We start from the raw sequence: 11,693 nt of genomic DNA on the forward strand, positions 1-11,693 counted from the left end.
TCTCAAGGGATGGGATTAGCACCGGGCCCCTAAGATGGGAGATGGGAGTCGGTCACCCCAGCCAGGATGGGGGGATGGCTGACCACTACCACCCCCCGGGATTGGGGGATTAGACCGTTTTTGCAACCCTCTGCCTCTCCTCTCCTCTCCTCTCCTCTCCTCTCCTCTCCTCTCCTCTCCTCTCCTCTCCTCTCCTCTCCTCTCCTCTCCTCTCCTCTCCTCTCCTCTCCTCTCCTCTCCTCTGCCTCCGCTACCAATACCTCCTCTGCCTCGTCTTACTGTGATACATTGCTCATTCATCTTGGAGATACCCAGCCCAGTTTAAGTGTTCTACTCCATACACATATCATCCTGCATCTCTCGAATACAAAGGTCATTACAGAGAATAAATTACAATATTTCTTTTGTATTGGTGCTTCACTATCCCCTAATTAGGGTGTCACATGCACGACCGATTTGCGTTATAGGTAACCACCTCGGCCACCTCTTCAAACAACACATCTTCCGGACATCTGCACTTTGCATCGTTTTACTTACATGCAAAAATAACGAACCAAGGCCAGGAACACAGCGCGACGATTTACGACGTCCTTGCCGGATTGCGCAAAGAGTAATTGTGTCTCAGTCCGAGCATGCTCGTCCATTTCATCCAATATGTAGGTTCTTGCCCACCTTTTAGGTGGGCAAGCCAACAACGTCCAATAAGCCCACAAAAGTTAAAGCTCCCCCGAACCTGCCATAAGCCTTGTTAACTTTGAGCGCGGAAAATTTCGTAACTTCTTTTTTAATTTTAATATCACCCGGTCTTTGCTTTGCTTTCCGTCTACTACCTTGACTGCTTGCTGACTTTCGCCGTTGACCAATACGGAAATGTCGCAGAACCAGTCGCCCTCGCCGGTTCCGTCTGAGAACTTTCCCACTTCACTGCACAATGCCTTCATGGCAACCGTTCAGCAGCTCATGCAGGGTCCGCTGCCCCAACTGTTCAGCGCTGCCGATGTCCATGCTGCCACCCAGGCCGCATCAGAATGGGCAACAGCCCAGCGGCAATTTGCAGGACAACTGCCCTCCTCATTTCTCTTTAATGTTCAAGAAAAATAAGCTCGAGCAGGAGCGAAATGGCGCTCGGGAAATTTATGGTTTCGGGGCTGCTAGTGGAGACAGTACTTTGTTAGGCTTTGTTAGCCATTGTTAGCGTGCCATTAACTTTTCCGGAGATAGTTAACAGACTTCCATGTGTAAACACCCTGTAAGTTTGCGGCACAAAGCTGGAAGAAACGTTAGTCAGAGAAGGTTACTTCAAAAAAAGCCTGCGGACCGCGATGCATGATGCTGAAATTTGGACAAAGTAAGAAAACGTATAATGTTGAGAGAGCGAAGAGAAGAAAATGCTTTTGAGGATTTCAAACTAGTCTGTGTGTTCGGTTATTGCAGTGGTTACTAGTGTTCCATGTCGTTTACAATACGTTTTAGTAGGAAACATATTACAACAGATGCTAAAAGGTACACTATTGGTTACCCAAACCACGTTAAGCCATCACATCGCCTCGCTCCCTCACTTCCTAGGATGCTAGCTGGAGGTGCGCGCGGTGGGGCCAAGGGGATAGATATAAATCATTCTTGCGCAACCTCCATTTAAAAGCAGCTGCTGTGTAGAAGTGTACTTCGCCGTCCGCGTAAGAACCCCTGGCTCTAGCTTTAGTTGAGCAAGTGGTTGTGGGAGAAGGGGAAGAGAACATTCTTGTTGCCCGTATGCATACATGTGGTCGGCAGGGCAGGTCTGTTGCTAGGCCTGCTGGCGGTTGAGTGAACCGTATGTGGAGCTGCACACATCAACATCAGGAAATTCAAGATCCCTAAAGCATAACACAAAAATACATTCGCACATGCATACAGGCATACATATACAAAGACGTCATTGACGCACATGGACATCGATACGCGTTTTCTATCTTTCTCACAGCGTAGCGTTCAGGCGTCACTATAATTACCAACACTAACACCTCCACCACCACACCACCACTACCGCGGCCCCCCCCCAATACACACCGCGCGGTAGGTCCTCTCCAACCGGGATCAAAACGGTCCCGTACAGACCGGAGAAACTGAAGACGGGTTTGTGGCCGAACACGCCACCAGCCAGTACCACTACATCAGTCTTACATAACGGCCACGAAGACCACAGAAGCAAGGTTGACAAGGTTGATAACTAATAATGATTCTGGACCTAAACCAGCAACCACTAACCGCAACCAACACAACCACCATCACTGCCAGATGCGGCAACGCCAACACCAGGATGATCGAACTCAAGAGCTCGCAACTGGCAACCGGGACAAGGAAATTAACAGATTGAAATTCAGTTCCGGAACACGACACACATACACACATATATATACACACATACATACACAAAAGATTTCGCCGCCTTGCGTTCTGACGAAGGCGATGATCCCCTTCCAACAGATTAAAGATACATACATACGTACATACACACAGGAACTGCGCTCGTTTTCCCCCGGAGCAACAAGGCCATGCACAAAGAACGACACGCGCCGCAGCACATGCCCCCGGGGCCCCCTACCCCGGGGCCACCGCCACCACACTCAGTGCACAGTACTGATGCACATACATACGTACATTCACACAAACACCGCCTCATGCACCCCTTCCAACCCACCTTTACACCTCTTGCTCAGTTCAGCTCTGTCATTTGAACACGCATGTACATACATACATGGTGTAGATGCGACGACGACAGCCCCCGACTCCCCCTCCCCCCCCACACACACATCCTCTCTGTTCCGCGCTCCGCTCCCGCGTTTATCCCCAAGGGTCTCGTCACAAAAACAAAGGACGATCCTACGACATCAGGAGGGATTATGAGCTCCATTTCCGCCACCCACCAGGTTCCGGAGAGCATTTTTTCGGTTTTCGGTTCAAAGACCGTTACTGCGCCGAGGGATATGCATCCTCGGCCATCCCTGGCCTGCATCAGGCCCCCGATCAGATGACATGACATACATACATACATACGTACATACACCCACGCACAGACATGCACCCCCAAACCCAGGGGCAATAAGATCGTCATCACAATATTTTTGTGCGGTTCTGGTATACACCGTTTGCCATTACCGTAGGCATAAGGAAAACCCAGCCCGTAGGGTTAAGTATATGTGTATTTATGTGCGCTTGGTGCCCTTGGTCGCGTCGGCCCCGTTCGATAATGTTGTACGAAAACGTGCAGTCGTACACCTCGAGTTTCCGCCTTTACGTTTATGCTTTAGGGGCATATTCCCCATCACACAAGTACACATCCATCGTATGGCGCAGTGCAATTTTTCCGTGTGATTGTATGTATGTATGTTGTTACAGGGTGGTTAACTTCGCCAGCGGCCCCCTTTCCCGGGGCAGTCCCTGCTCTCCCCTGCTAGAGGGGCACCCTAATCCGTCACCCCATCCGACTTCAGAATGTATTCGTTGGGTTCGGCAACTCACCACCAGCATCCAACCAAATCTAGCGGATCAACGGCGCATCAACTTAGTTCCTGGTCAGCTCGCAAGTTGATATTATCACGTCCTACACCGTCCATATGATGGGGGGCCACCTCCCATTTCATCACTCCTCAAACACCCGAGGAGCCGGCAGGCGGATTTGAACCCGGGTCGACTGGGTCGACTGGGAGCAGAAGTCAGGCCTTAACCTCTGCAAGTATTATGTTCCTTAATTAGGATCCAAGCAAGTTGTACGGCGAAACACAGCGCAGGGTTACCAACATCATCATCTCCCCATTCCGGGCCCCCGACAACTCACCTTACCCCCCCCCAAAACACACAACACACACGTATTTGTAGCAAAAAGAAGAAAGCAAATCGGCTCCGAAACCCTGTAAACCCACCCTGGTCCCGGACCCTTCCCTTGTATCCCCCCCTCCCACTCCTCACACACGCCCCCAACGCTTTCCCCCACACACTACCCCCCAAGCTATCAGCAGCCATCAACGACCAACGGCAACGACATGGGGCCCCCAAGCAATGCACGCCGCACACCCTGCTCCACACCCTCCAGCCCCCCTGGAGTTGGCGGCTAATTTATGTCCTCCAGGTAACCGCCGCCAAGAAGAAGTCCTCAAAGCCCAAATTAAAAAGGGGGCAAGAGTAAACCACCAGAAGGAACGTTCCAGCCATTGTTTCTGTTTTTTGTTTGCTGTTAGCTATTACTGAGTTACCATTAGGGTTTGTTGTAACCCCAGCGCGCCAGCTCGTCCCGTACGAGCTGCCGACTTCGAGAACTCATAAGGCCCACCTTGCGCAATCCGACGTCATCCAACGACGCAAGCTCGTCCAAACCGCCAGCAACTGCCCCACTAATGGAGCGGGAATAGTGGCCTAGACCCAACGAATCGAGCAACTCCGAAACCGTGGAGGGACGCTGCGATGGCGGCCGACGTATGGCAGCGGCGGCGGCGGCGCTGCCGCCGCCGCTGGCAGCGCTAGGAGAGGACGTCTTCTGGGGAGCTGCGAATTGTTGTTGTTGTTGTTGTTGCTTTCCTTGTTGATGCTGCTGCTGTTGGGTTTTTGTCGGCAGCATCGGCCCTGAGGCGGCATGACGAAGGCCCACGCCGATGCCGTACTCAACGGCGGGTGATTGGGACGGGAACAAGGCCTCAGCTGATACAGGCATCACCGGTATCGTGGCGTCGATGACGGCGGCGGCGGCAGCGGCGGCAGCACCGCTCGCAAACGGCCCCGCTGCGGAGGAAGAATCGTGCAAATCAGGCTGCGATGCCGTACGCAGCCTCGCCAGCCTCGCCCGGGTCTCTGACGACAGCCCCGCATACGGCGAAGATGCTCCAAGTGCGGTGGCCGCGGCGCCGTCACCAGCGGTTGCGCCGGCCGCTGTCGGCGAAAACAACAGCGGCGGCGAGCCTAGAGATCCCGCCGTGGACATGCCGCCAGCGCTGACGCTGCCGGCGGCGGCGATGCCGCCGCCACCAAAGCCACCCCCAGGGAGCGCGCCGCTAGAAGCGGCCTTAGGTGGGACCTGGATCCGCCGAATCATCGCGCCGCTGATACCCCTGCTGGCGGCATTGCCGGCGTCACCACCATTGCCGCCGCCGGTGACGGCGGTGTCCGCAGAATCCAACTTCAGAAGCGGCTCCGACGTCGACTGCGACGTCGACTTCGCAACATCAAGATCTCCGGCAAATGGCACGCTCTCATCCGTTTTATTGACCAGCATCGCCGCCGGAACCATTGTCGTACCTGTTGCCGTACCCGTCAAGAGCTGCTGCTCCCCACCGACCCGTGGACGAAGCCCCCCAGCCCCCACCTGCTGCTGTTGTAGCTGTAGCTGTAGCTGTGGCTGTAGCTGTGGCTGCTGCTGTGGCTGTAGCTGTTGTTGTTGCAGAGCCGTAAGCAGCTGCTGGTGCATGAGCGTCGCCGCTAGCGGCGATGCGCCGCCGCCGCCGGCGGCCCCGCCGCTGCCTCCGCCGCCGGCGGCGGCCGCGAGGCCGGCCAGGCGGAAGGATGCATTGCGCGACGGTACGCAGGACCCCACCCTGGAGCCGGCGCCGCCGCCTGGCCGTGGTGACGCCGATCCCGATCCCGATGGTTGCTGCTGTTGTTGAGATCCAGCATGCATCCGCTGCATCCGAGTCAGACCGGCGGCGGGCGGTCCCGGCGACAAGTCCTGTACGAGCAATGCGTCGCTGGTATGCCGGCGGCTTACAAGGCCAGCGGCGGCTGCTGTGGCGGCGGCACTGCCGCCGCCGCCGCCGCCGGCCATGCCCAAATTCGCGACGCTGCCACTGCCGCTAAAGCCCGAGATGCCGCCGGCGGCCGAGATGACGCTGCCGTAGGCCTGTGTGACAGCGGCGGCAGCGCTGCCGCCGCCGCCAGCGGTAGCGGCGCCGGCGGACGCGGAGCTGGCGGTGGCGGAAGTGGAAACTAGGGGCGGCGCCGTCGTGTTCCCCATATCCAGATTGCCGACGTCACCACTCGCGACAGCGGCGAGCTGTCACACGATGAATACGGCGAAAAAGTTTTTTTTTATTTTTTTGGTCTTCCTAGGGTTTCAGGTTCTTTATTAGGATTAGGCGTTAAAAGGGAGGCTACTCGGAGCATGAATCCATCCGACGATGTACGACATGCTAATGCTGATACACAGGGGTAACCCTGTCTGCGGTTCTGCTTTCCCTGAAGCCCCGCTCCCTAGGGTGGGCCCCCTCCCTTTGTAAATTCCCGCCCCGCCCGTTCCACTCCCCTGTCCTCTCTCTTCCCCCTACTAGACCTCCGCACCTCAGATCGTCCCACCTTCCCACCTTCCCACCCACCCCCTCACCGTAGACATGATTTCATGACCCCCCGCATCCAGTGTCACGTGAGGCACCTGGGCTAGGGAGATGGCGTATCCCGAGGCTGTACGACAAAGGGAAAAAGTGTACGACATCAAGTAAAGGGAAACGTAAACGTATTTCGTGGGGATGGCAGAGGACGAACACCAGTCGTGGGACTCTGTGTTTTCCAGTTTTCCTTCGTATGTAGATAATCGCTCTAAAATTGAGGACGTAAAAATAAAAAATATCATTCTATCATTTAAAAAGAAATTACTAGAGGATTTCTGGATATTAAACTCTTGAAGATATAAACTTAGGGTTATATTTCTAATATGCAAAGGACCAAAGGACGTGAAAGCGACGTACAACGTACAACGTACGACAAGTGCAACGCTGCGCAAAGACCTCCACCCGTTTTAGCTATAAACACAACAAAAGACCTCTCACCCCGCATCTCTCCCTCTCACAGCAATTTCCCAAGCACTTCTACTTCCTCTACTATCCTCTACAAGCTCCCCCCCTCAGGTGGTGATCCTCGGACTCCCCCCCGGAGCCCACTCCCTGCTACTCCTGCCCAAACTGCGACCCCTCCCTCACCGTCACTCTCCCGGCTTCTGCTCGGACCAATCAACGGGGAGCCGCTGCCTGCCGTACTGACATTGCCGCCGACAGCGTCACTGGCGCCGCTCAAATGGCGGTTCGAAATCATGGGGATGATCTTATAACCCGGGCCGCTGCCACCATTACCGCTGCCACCGCCGCCAGCGGCGGCGGGTGCCGAAGTACGCACCGTGGTAGTGGCGGTGGCGGCGGTAGGCGCCACCGCCGCCGCCGCCGGAGGCGGCGGCGCCGGCGGCGCCGGCGGCGGCGGACCAGCAAGCATCGGCCTTCCCACCATCGGCCCTGCACTCAAGCTCAACCCCAGCCCCGGTCCGGTGCCGTCTCCCCCCGTTCCCCCCCCCGCAGCCCCGCCAGCTGCTCCCAGCAGGCAGTTGAGCACGGTTATCCCGTGCGCCCCCGAGGTGGCGGCCCGCAGGTAGTCCAGCACTGCGGGCGGCTCCAGGTGCGAGTAGTCCAGCATTCCCGGGCTCATGGAGCCGTCGGGGCCACCCGCCACAAGGTACGTGCGAATGATACCCAGACTCTGCACACAAACAAACAAACAAACAAACAAACAAACAAACATACAGACATACATACAGACACCAAGAGAGGGAATCCAAGCAAGGGGTACAATGTGGCGTGGTGGGTATGACAGTATGTCTGTCTGGCAGTGTGTGATGGTATGCTGTGATACGGCGGTATGGCGGTTGGGAGTAGAGAGGGCTGTGACAGGACTTCCAAGGGAAAAGAGGAGAAGAGAGGAGAGGCGCAGAGGGGAGGGACGGAGCAGGGGGAGACCGCCGGACCCGCCGGACGCGCGGACGCAGCCGCTCTCTTGCGCCGCCAGTCCACCACGCACCGCAGAGGGGGGTTTGGGCGGGCCGGGGAAATACCACGGGGGTATTCAGCACTCTAGCCAACAAAGCCCCCCTCACCACCCAGCTTGCGACAGCAGATCCCGGTTGGGGATCCAGCTGACAGTGACGCTATGGAGCTGAGGTGGTCGGTCGTGGTGATAGCAACATCGTAGCAACATGGGGATCTCTAGACGCCTGTGATTGTGTGTGCGTCAGCGTGTGAGTGTGTGTGTGTGTTGTGTAATAATATAAAGATGTATATGCAGAGCGTGTGTACGACAACTGTACGACCACGCACCTGGACCTGCGACGTGGTGTATGCCATGAACAACTCCCCGCCAGCGGACCGCACCCGGTTGTGGACCACCTCGGTCACGTGGATGGTGTTCGGGAGAGCGGTAGCCTGAAGGCGGGAAGAGGGAAAAGGGGGTGACAGGGGGGGAAAGAGGGGTTGAGGAGAAAGGGGGGAGGAGAAACCTATGTACGGCTGAAGGAGATGGGAGGAAAGGAGAGGCAAGTGGGAAGGCGAGAAGGAGGAGGGAAGGGTGGCATGCTCCAGAAGGGAAACCTCACAGCTGATATCATCTACTTGTACTAACTCCAAAACCCTAATTTAGGAGAAGTTCAAGTGCGTGAGAACCAGGAAGGGTCATTTCATAAATTGACTCGTTTACTCAAATTCAATTCAAATTCAAAACACAACTTCAAGTTCCAACTTGTGGATTAAACATACAAAAGAGGCGCCATAATGGACGATGCGGAGCGCATAGGTACAAGCGCACACATACACACAAACATTTAAACACACATAGGCAGGTGGCTGGCAGAGGTTAAGGCCTGACTTCTGCTCCCGGAGTGTCCGGGTTTAAATCCGACCTCTCGGTGTGTGAGAGGTGTTGAATTGGGAGGTGACCCGCCATCTTGTGGACGGTGTAGAACGCGATTATATCAACTTGCGAGCTGACCAGGAACTAAGTTGAGGCGCCGTTGATCCGCTAGATTTGGTTGGATGCTGGTGGTGAGTTGCCGAACCCAATGAATACATTCTGAAGTCGGATGGGGTGACGGATTAGGGTGCCCCTCTCGCAGGGGAGAGCAGGGAACTGCCTCGGGAAAGGGGGCCGCTGGTGAAGCTATGCCATCCTGTTTCACACATCATACATACACACGTACAAACCAGCGCACCTGCAGACCCTGAGCGAGCCGTAGCGTAGTTCCAAATAGGCTGTAGCGGGGGTATTTGACACCAATCACCCCGCCGTACACTGCGCCCACATGAAGCCCAATCCGGATCTGCATCTTGCCCAATGTATCCGGGTACGGCAGCGAATCTACAGCCGCAAGCATCTCCCGGGCGAGATCCAACATCTGCTTCACCTGTGCGAGCCCGCGTGTATGTATGTGTGTATGTATGTGCGTCACTCAATTCACATCATTATGAAATACCGAACATGAGGAGGGGGACGATGACGACGGCAATGAGATACGCAAGTATTTTTAAATTCTGTGATCTGGAGACAATTTAAAATTTTGCGAACTGGGAAGAGGATGAAAACTGCCCTATCTGCGTGAAGGTGTCATCGGTTTGACGTACAGAGCGGAGGAGATGGGAGGATAGGGAGAACGCAGAAAGGGAGAACAAGGTACGGACGAGAGCACGAGGAGCGAGACGGACTGCTAATGTGGTGGATTTGATACGCAAGGATCATGTCGTACAATTGCCGTACCTGCATGACATTGCTAATGTGCCGGTCCTGTGGCATGTGCCCAAGAGCAGCAACGTACGAGTCCGTATGGCTGTCCATCTGCAAGGGGGAAGGGGGAGGGGGAAAGGCATTAGGGGGGGGACGAGGAAGGGACGGTACACAAAACACACACGGGACGTTAGAAAAAAAGGTACAACACGGTGGCCAAATACCCATTCTGTGCCTCACTTCAAATCGCAATTCCGAAACGTACACGCCTTACCTTGTGCACGCCCATCTTATCCGTGAGCGCGTCAAAAGTGGAGAAGAGGCGGTTCAGTGTGAGGATGCAGTCCGCGGTATCCGCCGCTGCCGCCAGGGCTGAGAAACCCACCACGTCAGCACACAGCACCACCACATCACTGAACTTCTCCACCAGGACCCGGCTGCCGGCGCGCAGAGAGGAGAGGATGTGGGGGGGCAGGATCTGCACGGCATGGCAGTAGCATCGACGGTTGGAAACAACGGTTTGGGGTTTTATAAGGGGTTTATAATATCAGTAGAGGTTATCTTCAAGGTTATTTCCAAGGGGTTAAGCAACAACAGCGGTTTACCTAGGGTTTAGGTTGTGCAACATGGAGGGTTTTAGTACCAGTAGCAGCAGTAGCAGCAGTACTGCTGGCGGTAGCTGCAGTAGCAGCAAGCACCACCACCCTTGGCACATCCTTAGCCACCAAAATCTCTCCTCACCACTCCTAAAATTTCCCGTTTCCCAGGCTCCTCCCTGCCGTTCGCATAATACATACATACAGACGTACACACCCCAAACACCCGTCTTTCCCCCTCCTCCACATACCCCCTTTCAAATTACACACGCCGTACACACACAAGCAGACACGTACAGAAGTACATACATCCGCACACGCACACCTGTCGCAGCAGCGCCATGTTCCGCTCTGCCGCCTCTTGCAGTTGCGCCACCTCCCCCATAAACAGCCTCAGCTGGGTCTCCACACGCGCCATCACCTCTTGAGGCTGGAAGGGCTTAGTGATGTAGTCACACGCGCCGGCCTGTGTGAGTGTGTGAGTGTGTGAGTGTGTGAGTGTGTGTGTTTGTGTGGAGGGGTTGTTAAAGCCCCAAGGGGGGTGAGGGAGGAGAAACCCAAAGCCACAGGGGGTACGTGTGGGGATGAGTGTGGATGGGGAAGTAAAGCCCCCATTCCCGTTGTTGGCGGTCATGTAGGACAACAACTAAAATTCAATTTCAGGTTGCAAATGCATTCATACACAGACACACACAGACACATATATACATACACACGAAACACGTCTCCCCCAATCCCCACCTGCAAACCCTTGATGACGTCCTTCGTGGAGGCCTTCCCGCTGATCATAATGATGGGGGGCGGGACGCCCGGAGTGAGGGACCGCATCTTCAAACACACCTGAGCAGCACAACGACAGGAGAGCCCCCCCGAGGGGAAGGGAGGGGAAGAGAAGGGGCGGGGAAAGGCGGGGAGGGACGGAGAGGGACTCGCGTACATGCGGCTACACAAAAGCCCGGGAAAGGAATGCTGAGGTCCAAAATTACGAACTGCTGCTGCTGCTAGGCGGGGAGGGGAGGAGGAGGCGGGTGGGACAGCAGTCCGAAGTTGGGGGGCAAAGACGAACCACGAACGAGTGAAGCTGCTGCCAAGGAAACATTTAGGGGAGGGCCGGCAGGAGTTAAATGGAGGGGGTAGGACGGGACACGGGGGACATAGGGAGGAGGTGTGTTAGGGAGGGGAAAGGTGGGTGGGTCCGGAAAAGATGGGGTAAAGGTGTAGGTGAGGGGTAAAGGGCGGGTGGGGAGGAGGAAGAGGGCTGACAAGTCAGCAGGATCCGAATTATCCCCCCTTTCGCCCAAAACACACCTCCTCCGACTTGATAAGCCCATAAACGCTTGCCCCAGCCATCCGCCCAGTTATTCCCCCCTCCTTCCACACACACACACACACACACAAACACACATATATATATATATACACATGCACACGCACGCACATACCTCATGTCCCGACATGTCAGGTAGAGTCACATCAAGCAGTACAAGTTTCGGTTGTGGGTCCGACGTAAGGTACGACTCCAGAGCTTCCGTACCCGAGGCGGCGGTTAGTACGTCGTACCCCTCAGCACGAAGCAGATCCTCCAGGATGGTTAAGTTCACT

General features: G+C 55.5%; 1 protein-coding gene across 1 annotated transcript; it reads right to left on the reverse strand.

Annotated features, from left to right (window-relative positions):
* Positions 1–8,956: 8,956 nt before the first annotated feature.
* cyc15 (guanylyl and adenylyl cyclase family member) lies at positions 8,957–9,958 on the reverse strand (the record flags this gene model as incomplete). Its single annotated transcript, XM_002954946.1, has 2 exons — positions 8,957–9,222; positions 9,757–9,958. Coding segments are annotated over 2 exons (468 nt in total), but the record flags the coding sequence as incomplete, so codon positions are not given.
* Positions 9,959–11,693: the final 1,735 nt, after the last annotated feature.

The sequence above is a fragment of the Volvox carteri genome, assembly GCF_000143455.1.
Source record: "Volvox carteri f. nagariensis unplaced genomic scaffold VOLCAscaffold_47, whole genome shotgun sequence".
Taxonomy (NCBI): Eukaryota; Viridiplantae; Chlorophyta; class Chlorophyceae; order Chlamydomonadales; family Volvocaceae; genus Volvox; species Volvox carteri.